Source organism: Chiroxiphia lanceolata, chromosome 21 (genome assembly GCF_009829145.1).
Source record: "Chiroxiphia lanceolata isolate bChiLan1 chromosome 21, bChiLan1.pri, whole genome shotgun sequence".
In the NCBI taxonomy this organism is placed as follows: Eukaryota; Metazoa; Chordata; class Aves; order Passeriformes; family Pipridae; genus Chiroxiphia; species Chiroxiphia lanceolata.
Genome location: NC_045657.1, coordinates 4,664,568 through 4,678,005, shown reverse-complemented (window position 1 = coordinate 4,678,005; position 13,438 = coordinate 4,664,568). Strand labels below are relative to the sequence as shown.

Genomic DNA, 13,438 nt, shown 5'->3' with positions numbered 1-13,438 from the left:
GTAGTTCCTAAGTGAGATTTAAATTAACTCCTGCACACTGCTAGAAAAGGAGCAGAGAGCTTAACAGAGTCAGATTTCATCCATTATCTCCTCAGTAAATTCTCCTTCAAGAATTAATGACCTATGGGCATTGTGTGCTCCCCATACTCTTGTCAGCTGTTAAACTGCTGCTTTTCTGCAAAATCAGGCCAGCAGCCCAAAAGGTTTTAGGAGGAACAATTTATAGGCAGCACTGGTTAGTAATTTGGGGCCAGTTGCATAAAAGGATTAGAATCCCAAGTTCCATCTAGCTCCAGCTTTAGAAGTCTAAGTTCCAATCCAAGATCTGCAAACCACTCTGTCATTTTCTATCTCATCTGGGAAGGGCCCAAAATCTGCTGCTGCTTCCACTTTTTTGACAATACTGCTTGCCAGGCACCTCAGGTTCTGATCTGCAGCCCACAGTGCCCTGAACTCTCTTGCTGAGGAGCATCCTGGCAACTCACTGATATGAAAAAGGACATCTCCCATTTTTTAGGCATGTGCCCTCACCACTGTGCACAGCTTAATCTGGGACACAGAATCATAAAAACACTTAGGTTGGAAACAAACCTCTAAGATCATTGAGTCCAACCATTCATCTGTGGAGAGGTTCAGTCTCTCCCTGAAGGTTTTGCACTTCATATGAAATGATCACACGTTTCAGGGATCAGAGAGTCCGTGTATTCCCTGAGGGAGTATGACCATGGCCCAGTACTCAGAGCTCTCAAACAGAAGCGAAAAAATGTGGGCTGCAGTTCCTGCTCCAGTGGCTGTTTATGGATTTCATTCAACAACTGCTTCCTGTAGAAAGGCTTGAGACTTAATAGCTTAAACACTCTCCTGGTACATGGGAGGGATGGACCAGACTGAAAGTTCAGAATGACAAGTGGAAACACAAACCCTTCTGTCGAGGGCACCAAGGCACGTGAGTCCAGCCACTATCTGGGACACAGCCCTTTTTCCTTTTTGTTCCAACTTCCCTACTAACTCTTTGGGTGATATTCCCTAAGAATACTTTTTAATGAATCCTCTTCCAAGGTCCAAAGATTTCACACGTAGGTGTGCATGTGTGTGCACAGAAGCATAAAATCCAGGGATGGTTTGGGTTGGAGGGACCTTAAAGCCCATCTCATTCCACCCCCTGCCATGGGCAGGGACATCTTCCACTAGACCAGGTTGCTCCAAGCCCCGTCCAACCTGGCTTTGAACATTTCCTGGGATGGGGCATCCACCCATTTCCCTTTGGGGTATTAAATGAGAAAAACTTTACATTCAGGCAAAACAGCATCTCCATTCCCCTGCCTGGCACATGCAGATATTTTTGGATGATTTTTGAAGTTTTCCCTTAAATGATCATTGCAAATGCATCATGTATGAGACACAGATGACCAGCAAGGGTCACACCCAACCACAAAAGCTGGAACCACCCCTTTTTGCCCTACATTTTGGCAGTGAAAATCATGTCATAAATCTGCATATAGTGTTAAAGGACACTATGGTACCTACACTATGCCCTATGATAAGAATCAAAGATGGGGTCCAGGGGACAAAAGGAGGCTCTGAAAAAAACTCCTCCAGTGTTGCCCCCATCAAGGTATAAAGGGGAAGAGGAGAGGAAGATGTTTGCATGGGCTGAGCATAACCTTCAGCTTACACACAGTGATTTTACATTAATTTTTAGTATTGCTATTTCTGCTCTACAGTGATTATCTACTTCAAGAGCACGAAAATAGCATCTTAAGTACTTAAGAGGGAGAAAAGGATGATATTTGGTTTATCAAGTGTGCCTTCTGACAGAAAATCTCCTGTTTGTCAACTGATGTCTATATTCCAGTGAGAAAACCTGGCAGCTATCCAGGCATATCCTCTTCCCCACTCCCTCCACACAAAGCTAATGAGCTGCCTACATCCAACTAATTGATTAGTTGGCCAGTAGCTATTAAAATAGATAAGGAATGAGCCAGAAATCAACTATATTTCGCAGTATAAAAATGAATACAGCTTAAATAATCATGTACAGTAATAAAAATTATTGCAAGTGTTTTGGTTTCCAATAAAAAAAATCCCAATCTGTACATAAAAAAAGGGTTTGATGACCAGCATGGCTTATTAGTAAATCCTCTTGCATCATTTTTAGGAGAAGGAAAGAAAAGCAAAAACTTCATCTATTATTAACATACTATGTATTTGCTATAGAACAGCATTTTGAAAAGCCTCTTCATTTTCTAATGCATTTAATGTGGTCACATGTCAGTTTAAAGGAAGGCCTCTAATTATCTCAAGATACCATCCTGAAACATCTTTGGGATTAAAAGCCTTCAAGGAGTACTCTCACGATTTAATTTTTATTTTATTTTTTTAAATAGCAGTGAGCAAAGCAAGGTGCTCAGCTCTTTAGAAAGCGTATTCACAGCCTCCTGGGGAAAAAAAAAATACAGCCTGGGGAAAAAAACCCCTCATCATCTTCCACTTGATGGTGTAGAACAGGGTGAGGAAGCCCTGCAGCAACTTCTCTGGGTGTTAAGCAAATCATACAGCATAAGATAACTGTATCTTGCTGGCTGCTCTCAATAACACTACAACAACCTTCAGCAGAGATAATCTAAAAAGTTTGCATGTTGGCACTGCAAACTGGATGAGACCTTTAACAACTGGGAAATGTTATGAATTATCATAAATAACCTCGATTGTTCTTAACTTTTGGCTTTGACTTATACTTGAAAACTGACTGCAACAGCATTGCTACAGAGAGAGCCTCCAGCCTCCATAATCAGGTCACAACAGGAGAGGAGATATCACTGGCAGGTTTGTGACCTCAGCTCTTGGAGGACCTGAAGTACTCTGGGCCTGAGGAACATTGTGCTGGGATCAGCGGCTGCTGGAACACATCTGCTCGACTCTCCCTGCTGATGTCACCAGAGATTGAGCACATCTTTGGATCATCTTCAAGGACTTGCTTGCCTGGGTTTGGGGTTTTCAAATGGATCACACCCCAAAATCGGGCAGTTGTTTCGAAGCTGCAAGCTTAACCCACAGGGTGTGCACGTGGGCAGGATGTGTCAAGCCATACACCACGTTCCATAATGAGACACTTAAATGCTTATGGAAGGAGGTCTCATCATACCCTCCAAAGGGAAGGACATGCCTTGATTTAATACTACACAGTACAGTTTATAAATAACCATAAAGTAACCTGAGGATCCCTGAGCTGTAGAATTCTGTAGAGGACAAAGTCACGCCCAGGAATATCATAAACGGGTACCAGGAAGCAAGAAACCATCAGGATTGACAGAACACGGCCCTGGCTTACTTTGTTCACTGACTTCTCTGGTGTTTCACTGTCAGGTCAGCTTGTTTTCCCTTCTTTGAAGGTGTTCTCTTTATTTTTGGTGAATGAAACTTGCCCTTCAACTTCATGGTGAACGAGGAGAGATGAGAACGCTCAGAATCTAGAAAGACACAGAAATACAGGATTAAGGTAAATTTCTTGAAAACAGGGATGCTGTGTTACAGCATTATCTGGAAGATACTTGCATCATGTAAATTTATGAGTGAACAGGATAAAAAAAAATAATAAATCGTGGCTCTCTATTACGTTTTCCAACCACAATATCCCCACCATTTCCTGATTCACCTTGGAGGAAGCAATGCTGCAGAGCAGAGGCAGGAACAGTGGGATTGCTGCTGCCCTGTGCCTTGGAGAGAAGAGGAAAACAACTCTCTTCAAAGCACTTATCTCCAGCAGCTTCCAAAGCACTTTACAAAGGAGGTAATCATCATCCCTCTTTTGCAAGATGAGCAACTGAGTCAAGGGGATGAAGTGACTTGTCACAGACCTCTGGCACGTGGGTGTGCAGGCAGGGCTCTGCCTGGTACCCAGCACTCATGGTTGGAAGGGAGAACACAATCCAAGATAATGCCCTTCCCAGGATGCTGATCTCTATCCACTTGGTAGCATCAATTTTGAACGTGGTTCCATGGGTAATCTGAACAAAAATGTCACTTGCAATGGATTTCACTTCCAATATCCCAAACTGGACAACAGAGGAAGCGCTTTGATACCAGGGCATCCTTCAAGGAGCTTAACTGCAGAAACTGCTCAGCCCTTTTAAAAATTGTATTTTCATGGGTTTTGGATATTTCAAGCAGAAGTCTCAAGGTTTGCAATCATGCCATATGCAGACTACCGTTGAAATATATTTTTATCTGCAGCACGAAGCTAAAATAAAACTAAGCTGCCTTGTAGAGAGCAATTTAGAATGTATTTTGTGCAAAGAGCACTTAATAAATGAAGGTCTGAATTGCTCTCTAGTGACCCAGATAAATCAACAGAAGTTACCCAACTTGTCTTTAACTACATTATCAAGAAAAAGTAAGCAGTTTTGCTGCATGTTTCATTTTCCTCTTAGATTATCTGGGAATTCACTGCACTGGCTGCAGTGAGTTAAAAGGAGTGCATGCAGCACTGCACCACCTCGTTAGCATGCAGACTGCAAACAGCAAGGGCTGCTGAGTCAAATCTAGCACCCAGGAGCCCAATACCACACAGCAGTGCAAACACTGCTCCTGTATTCAGAAATCACCTAACCACAGCCAAGGGAAGGAACCTGCACTTGCCTCCCTCCCCGTAAAGGGTTGTCTCCCTTTAAACTTGGTTTCCTGGTAGTGTGTTAAGACCCTGCTATGAGTATGTTCACCAGGGCCAACACTGGTTATGTATGTCCTCTAAACCAAAATTCTGCAGGATCCTATGAATAGAAGCTGCGTGAGCACCAACCCTAATCTAGTCTGGCTGCAGACCTGTTCTCTGCTTACAGAACTAAATGTTTTTCGAAGTTTTCTTCGTATCATCAAGTCCTTTTTAGTTCACTGAGGAGGGAGGCACTAAAAACCTTGGTCACTGCAGATAAATCCAGGCATATCAGTTGGCCTCTGAAGAATCACTTACAGCAGCTGGCACCCCAACTTAGCAACAATTTACGTCAGTGCTTTACATCCACGAGGGGATCTCCAAACCTTTAAAACCTCTCTGGCTCCACAGGGTGCTGAAGGTCACCACTGAAAACAGTTCCTGGCTGCTGTGATAACGCTCTTGCACTCCTCCCCAAAAATCATTTGTTTTATTGCACACACCATATGAGAATTTCCATACATGCACGCATACACACGCTTGCCAAGAGGAGTCACGGCTCTGAATTAATTTTTTGAGAACTGGCAAACAATTACAATAATTAATCTACGGGGAAATAATGGTAGCAGCAACAAATTGTGTCTGGCTCCTCCACGGGCTGCAGTGAGATCCAAACTGCTGGTCTCATTAACAAAACACTCAATGCCTACAAAACCCTTGGTTGCCCATAGTGAAAACTTTGTCTTGTAGGCACAATATTTGAAAGGGAGAAAGATTTCAGAAGATAACAATTTCCTTTTTTCCTTGCCACCAGACATCTCTACCCACTCTATGGGGCAAGCACTCAAATGGCTGAACCAATGTGTGGGCATGGTCAGGAACTTCCAAAAGATGTCTTGTCAGTAGAGAAAGTTTCTTTTCTGCTGACAGCAGATCCCCTTCACCACCACCACCAGCTCAACCACTGCCCTTTACTTTCTTGACCCTTTGGTCACACCAAACACCAAATCATTTGTGCACCACACTCTGATGGAAGACAGACCCACAGAGCAAGGACAGAAGCAGAGTAGGAACTTCTTAAAATAGTACTAATGAAGTAAACCAGCTGACATTTGCAAAAATAATAAACGTTACTGTTTGAACAACCCACTAAGTCCTGCTTTGAAGATCACAAATTAATGCAGCTTTTTACTGCCATGGGTTTCCATCTACACCAAGCACTTTCCAGCTCTCATCTGCTCACAAGTTTCTGATGCATTTGCAGTTAAACAAATGAGTCACAAACCAATATTCTCTCACACTCAATTACACTTAGCACTTAAAATAGCGCTTTTCTTGTTCCAAGCACATTACAAACATATCGTTCTCATCCTTAAACAGTGAGGTCTTAACCTTACCCTGCAGATGGGAAGCAGACACAGAGGTGAAGCAACTTGTCTAAACAGAGCAGAGGGTGAGTCAGTGACTCCAGCAGAGCATCTCCATCATGCTGCAGCCCCTCTCCCCCTGTGCATGGATCAAGCTGTGGAGCTCCTGTGGCTGCACTCAGTGAATGCCAACAGACATTGTCCAGCACGATGGGCTTTACAGTTTGCAAGCTGATACATCATTCAAGCATTATAAACAGAATCTGCTTTGTAATGAATCTGAAGTGATATAAAAGAGAATTGACACCGAAGCAGGAAAGTATTCTTGCCCAGTGGTCTAAGGCACCTAAGTTTTTATATGGGAAGCCTGAAAGCCTCCTGCAAACAGCACAGCTGAGCGAGACTTCCTAGACTGGTTACCATAGTGCTAGGCTGCTTTGAAAAGTAATTTTCTTTACAATTTACAAATCTAATGTCCTGTGTCTATCCAGTTAAAAAGCTCAAACAGCCCTGCATGCCTTTACAGATCAAATAATTTGATAACATACAGAAAGAGGCAGAAAACAGAGCCATGGCAGTGCTCAAACCACTTCTCCTGTCCCTCTGCTCATTCCTGCCTATCTGCAGTAACCAAACCCCTTAATGCAGCATTGAGGTTGTTCTGAGCCTGGGAGTCTGCCCGCTGGAAATTATTCTATCGTGTTACCCTCGCCTCTTATTGATGAATAGCCAGCAGTGTTTAGCTGGAGTCTCAACAGCAGCTTTCTCAGCTTCTCTTTCTCCTCTCTGATGCACAGGAGGAAGGTACTCTGTACTTACTTCTATGCAGTGCCCAAATATTTTTCAGATAAATGGCAAAAGTCAGGGTAATAAACTCAATGGAGTGATTTCAACTGGAAGGGGGAAAAAGAAAAATAAAGCGTTGTATCAAAGCGTTTCTGTCTCAAAGGAACCACTGACTTTCCATCCCTCCATATTTCATCTGTCTGGATGCTCCGGGGCTGCAGCACACAACTGGGAAAAAAAAAAAAAAATCCCTTCCAAATTCCTTTATTACGGATTTGGGTTTCTCGATTTCTGAGCGGGAGCTTTGCTACGTCACCCGTTTCACGGCTAATTCCATCCCCTGTTAGTGAGGCTCCCGCTCTGCCCTGCTTGAACACGCTCCAGCTGTTGAGTCACGGCCCTGCTGGGCTCTCAGGCTCATCCCCCCCTGGCTAGCACGTGTCTGGGGTCTGACCACACACACACCACCACAGAGCTCACGTTACACGCCTGCTCCAACCAGCCCTGCTCTCAGGTGTGGCCAGAGGGGTTTTTTCAGCACCCCTCAAGCCCCACCGGGTCGGGGGAATCATGGTCAGACAGGAGCTGCCTCGTCCCCCAGCTCCAACACTGGGTGCTGCCTGTCGGTTTGCCAACAGAAAGCTAAATCTGGGGAGGGAAGAACTGCAGACTTTAAACAACAGTAGATAAAGAGGCACAAGGGAAGGCAGATAAATCAGCTTATGTGTTTGTGGATGAAGAAACCAGGCTGCTTGGGAGAAAGCTGTCAGGTCAAAGCCCAACACCATCCATGCCTGCCATGGTCAAATGGTCACTTTCCACTTGGGTTCAAATGAACGCCAGAAAATGTGTTGAAACACGTGCAAGTTGGTGGATTCCATCAACCTAACCCAGCAGCAAATTCTTTAAAGTCAAACTGAAAGTTCAAGCCTTTTACAGAGCTCAGTCACAGCAGAATTTCCAGTTGCTGGGTCCCGCTCACCAGCCACGTGTAACCAGCACATGGGAGGCCTCAGAGATGGGAAATAACCCCCTGCCTGCTTCTGGACCTCCTGGTCATGTTTTTGTCACTATGACACAGCTCAGTGGAAGGCTCCAGCAGCTGGGATGGGCAGTTTAACTGCTCAACTTGTCTAGTGCTTGGATCATCTATAACTAATTGAAAATAGACTTACTTTCAATTAAAAAAAAAAACAACTTAGAATACAGTACCTTTCCTTTCCTTCACCTGAAAAACTAACCCTTGATCTTCTCTCAGTCTCTCTGTGTTCCCACACCAAAACCTGCAGCTTTAGAGGAGACAGAACCTTAAAAAAGGTTCATTTTCCAGTTTATCCTGACTCTTGTGGTTCGTTAGAAAGAATGAAGTGGAGTCTAAAAATCTTACTCCATGAACGGTTCCTTTTTCAAAGGCCATTTGGGTCTCTGCTGGATGCACATATTTAAAAGCTATCAGATTAAAAATAACAGCAGACATCTCTCCCCATGCCATAATGAAGCTATTGTGCACATTTTTAATCAACCGCTCCTGCCACTTTTGCCACGAGTCCTTTGAAGGCAGCGGTGACTTATGTAATGAGTTACACAACGATGCCCATTAAAATGGCATTTGTTCCCTTGGGCTCAGCTCCATCATTTGGGGAAGACAAAAGGCAAGTTGCAAGGCTTCAGCTAAACCCTAGCTGACAGGGACTTTAAGAGTTCAGAAGCAAAAGGCAAAAATAACGAGCTAGAGTTCAAAACGACCTTTCCGCTGAGGACTGTCTGTGCTGTGGTACAGCATCCAGTGAGAGCCTCCAGGGCTGGGCCTCTGGCTCCTCCAGACCCACTTCTGCCCTCAGAAACACAGCAGAACAGGTGATTCAGGACAGACAGACGAGCATGTGAGAGCTTACCATGAGACTGATGAAGCACAGGTCTTTCAAGATTTTATATGAACATTGCTACAATTCCCAACATCTTCCTTCCACCTCTATCCACTCCATACCTATAAGTACAGAGATCTGGGGGCCTGTGCCCTGGCTGAAGCTTTTGGGCTCTCCTGTAAAGTAAACATTTAAATCATAGTGACTGACAGAAATCCAAGCCTTTGAGCTTTCAGGAAACTCAAACAGCCTCTCCCAACAGCCACGTTTCTCCACAGAAGAGGTGGCAGAGCTGGTGCAGGAGGCACGATGTGATGCTCATAACTGGGTTGTGGGCAACAGAAACCTACTGCAAGGGCACTTGCAAAACTAATTTTTAATAATTTTGTGCTGGAGGGCAGCTCTGTCTGTCTTGCAACAAAATGTTCAAGCTCACCACTGTGGAGCTATGAGGACGGAGAGAAAGCACCAGGTTTTAAGGAGAGTTGAAGGAAACAGATGAGGAGAAGCCCAGATACTTCTCCACCCTTTCACACCTGCACTGTGTCACTCAGCTCTCACAGTACGCAGCAAACAGCCTTCAGCTACATTTCACGCCCTCTTTCTCCAGAAGTCCTGAGGATGTTTAGAAGCCTAAAAATGCTGATAGGCAGCATTTGTGCGATGCTGCATGTTCCCAAAAGGATGAACTGGGATCCCGAGTATGGAAGAGACAGAATGTGACAGAACAGAACCAAAATATCCCTTTTAAACACATCAGCTGCTGCATCACGGGTGCTACAAAAGCCTCAGACCCACCACTTCCAGCTCCTTGAGTTTACTTTTCTCAACTTTGCCATTACCTCCAGAGACTGAAGCAAAGAGAAATCATTCAGAAACAAAAAAAGACCTGGTATGGTACCCGGAAAGGGAAAAAAAAAAAAAAAGGGAGTGTCCAGTGTCAATCAGGAAGTTTGCCCACCCTAACCTTTGTACCTTAGGTGGAGTTGTTTGTAAGCTGCTCCAAGTCCCTCTCCAGGGAATCCAATTGCTAGGAGAGCTGCCAGGTTTGAGAGGAAAACGATGGAGGAAGGGCAGCTCGAGAATCAAACAATCCTTCTTGAGTGCTAAAGAAACTTTTCCTCCACCATCACGTCACCTTGGAAGCAGCCAACTTTTGGGAGCGGAAAGACCGACTGCCCTTTTTCTTTTTTGGCAACATTACAGTGAATGAGCATAAACCAGTGAGCATTAATGATGTGCAGTGACAGCACACAAACTTCTCTGGAAAAGGGAGGCTCAGTTCCCTCTCAGCTGGCCAGGCAATGCTCACTGACTCACAGGCTTCATTATTTTTATGCCGCCCTCTGGGGCCTCCAGAGGAAGCAAAACATTTTTATTTGTCAGAGAGCACATTTTTATTTTGATTTTTTTTTTTTTCCTTTCTAAGCAACCATGAATGAAGCATCTCCAGCTGCAGCAACCTCATGTGGAAAGAGCTCGCAGTGTTTGCAAGGGAATTGGAAAGCACAGAGGGCAACTTATCAATTCAGCCACGTCTCCTGACTGCAGTGAAAAGGATTGGGTCAGTCAACAACTTTAATTTTATGGTGCATTAGTACTACAGCTCTTCTTCCTTCCAGTGTCATATTTGGAAGCAAATCTTCAGATTGCAAGGAAGAGAAGATGCACAAGATCAAGTAGCAAGTTCAGAGCAGCTGACCAGGTTCCCTCCTAGTTCTTTTCACCTGAAGTATTTTAGAAGCATCTCCTTGCATGCAGACACATAAACCAGGAATCCTTTAGCTGCTGAATATCACAGCAATACCACCCAACTGATTTATAGGGAAAAAGAAACAAAAAAAGGCAAAAAGGTACAATTATTCAAACAAGGAGGGATTTAAGGGAGTAAATCTCTGCTAGCCAAGTTCAGTTTCCTCCAGCACACCAAAGCTGGCTTTCAGACTTCTCTTTGAAAAAGATACTGTAATTTATTGATAAGCAGCAGCAGCAGCAGACAGGACTTTTGCTCTGTTTTATCAGAAGGAAAGCCACCCCAGCAGACTGGTGCCATACCAACTTGCAAGCAGAAACGTTCACCAAATCACCCACAAACCTTCGTGCAGCATCTGGTGAGTCTCCGGTAATTTCCCATTTAAGTACTGATTTTGCACAGCCCTGCAAGCCCCAGAGAACTAATGGGATTACAAAACTGGTAACATGACTTGTAACTCCCACCTCCTGTGCCAGCAGCACTAGAACAAAAAGAGACTCAAGTAGCCTCCAACACCAACATGAACACCGTGGTCCATTCTCACCCTGCTCTGCACATGGAAGCCACCAAGAAAGTTAATAAACATTGAACTTTAAATGGGGGAAAAAAAATCCAGCTACGAGGCATAACATCTGCCTTACTTCAGCAAACAGCCCGAACAGAGAAATGCAATGGTGGTGAGGGAATCTGTTGAACTTCTCTGTTCACCAAACATGACTTAATATGGGGTCCGTGGGCATCCCCACTCGTCTGGCGGCTCTTGGAGGAGATGGGCATGACAGTGATTCAGACACCTAAAAATAAAGCCCTGCAGGCACAAGTACATGTGTACTCTACCTGAGTCACCCCAGGCTGTGAGGAGCATGTGAGCCAAGGCTCATCTGTTTCACTGACAGTCCTGCCACGGCCAAGCAAAAGCCCTCATCACTGAGCTAGCTCCGCTTAAACTCTTTCTCCCATTCTCTCATTTTCTCAAGCACATTTAGACTCTTTCCACACTGAAAAACCTCTGCTAGGCCTGGGTTTCAGTCCTGTGGCTGCCAGCTTTGAAACTCAGACCTGAAAGATTATAACCCAATGTTGCTGAAGCTGTTTATCCATCTCCAAGGTGACAGGATGTCGTCACTGCCACTCGGCAGGACACCAAGCAGAAACGCATTATTTCAGAGGCTTTAGGGAAAACCCTAATTGCTCACAACCTGCCTACAGGTTCACCAGCTGAGAAACAAGGTTGCAAATGGAGCCTTGACTTTTTGTCTGCCCCACAGCACTAGCTCTGAATGGGAAAAACGACAAACCCAGCCCTCTTTCATCCTTGGAGAGTAACCTCAGCTCTCATTCATTAGGTGATGGAAAAAAAAGAGAAGCTGGCTCAGATCTGCCTGACACAATTTCCAGTTGCTTTGGACATTACTAATTATAGCCATCTTTATTTTTGACCTCTGATTACAGACTCTTTGCACATTCAGTCTGAATGGCAAAGCTAACCCCTCTTTTCTAGTAGGCTTGGGAGGAACCTTATACCCTGCCCAAGAGCCACCGCCCACGCTCATCTGAGCGCAAGAAATGAGATCAAAACATGGAAAGCATTTGCTTAAACATGCTCAATTTTATTTTCTTCTTTAGCAAGTGCCACAGATCGAGGGCAACAGTCCAGGTGAGAGTGTGATGTAAGCTCTTTTCCACGCACGTTCAGAGATGAGCAACTGCTCGGCGCGGGAGCCTCGTTGCTCCCTGTTCTGACTAGCACTGTATCCTCGGGGCCCAGATGCTGAAAAGCAGATATTCAGTTCAGTAAGATTAAACATGTCTGCACAACTCCAGTGCACCATGCTGGGGGCTCACATCTCTGCAAGAGAGAGAACAATGAATTTCAGGAACCAGGCCAGCACTATCTCCTAGAGGCACTGCAATACCAGTGTAAACTTCCCTAATATTGCTTACTCAATAAAACAAGGCATCACAGGAGGGCTATGCAAATCCCTCAGCTTTGAAGTACCGCTCTCCTGTTGCCCCAGAGGACCAGCTCTCTATCTCCACGCACACAGACAAGTGTGTGTGCAAGGTGATACAGCAGCACTGCAGGTGTGAAATTTCTGATGTAATCAGGTCAGAAGCTGCTTTCACACTATTGTTGTGCTGCTCCTGTGAAGGGTTAAGGAGCTGCAGGCCATATCCTCGACTCCATACCCTGTTCTATACCTGATAGGATCTGCAACGAAACCACCAGCTTTACTGCCTGCCCACAGGCAGTAGGAAATTTTAGTCTTCTATAAGCACAATTTGAAACATCGGTGCCTCCAGCAAGGGGAAACTGAGATGTTAATTGAACTGAACAGCCCAGGAGGGAGCTTCCCCTTCCTCAGCTGTAGGATTAGCACATCCCTAGACCATCATGGCAGGAAACAGGAGGTAGCTTAGGGAGTCTCAGTGGGACATCTATCTTTACTGCACACAAACATTAAAAGTTACTTTAGCAGTAAACAATCATTTGTGACAACTTTCTATTTTATCCTGTCTCCTCCTCCTGAACTAAAATCTCCTGGTTATACTGCTCCTATGGAAAACAGGTTTAAAGGCAAACTGCCACAAACACCTGCAGTTCTCTTCAGTCTTTTTGGCAAATCCTGACTTTAAAACAAACAAGAAGACTGAACTTCTACAGAAGCAAACCCTAGCAGAGCTGTACAGGCGTCAGCAGCAACAGGGAGTCTGAAGGAATCCATCCCGTGTCTAACTCAACTGAGCCCACTGAAGATTTAAAGTTTCAGTAATACGGAAACAGCCACCAGAATTTTACTTGTTAACTTAATGCTGAAGAAAAAGCAGCTATTCCTCAGCTACTTCAGAATATTACGTAGCCTAATGCAGGGACAAGTTTGAAAACCCACTTAACAAGGGGATACCTGAGCCTGATTTCTCTAGTGTTTCATTCTTTGCTGGCATGCAACATTTTTCATGTATCACCCTGGCTTTCTACATTTAACAGTTACTGTTATCTTTAACGGAAATGACC

General features: G+C 44.5%; 1 protein-coding gene across 1 annotated transcript in view; it reads right to left on the bottom strand.

Moving 5' to 3' along the window:
* The window catches only part of RAPGEF1 (Rap guanine nucleotide exchange factor 1), an 83,101-nt gene that overhangs the window by 47,965 nt on the left and 21,698 nt on the right, over positions 1-13,438 (bottom strand). The window contains 2 exon segments of the mRNA XM_032708060.1: positions 3,332-3,361; positions 3,364-3,470. Of these exon segments, the coding sequence (XP_032563951.1) occupies positions 3,332-3,361; positions 3,364-3,470 (137 nt within the window).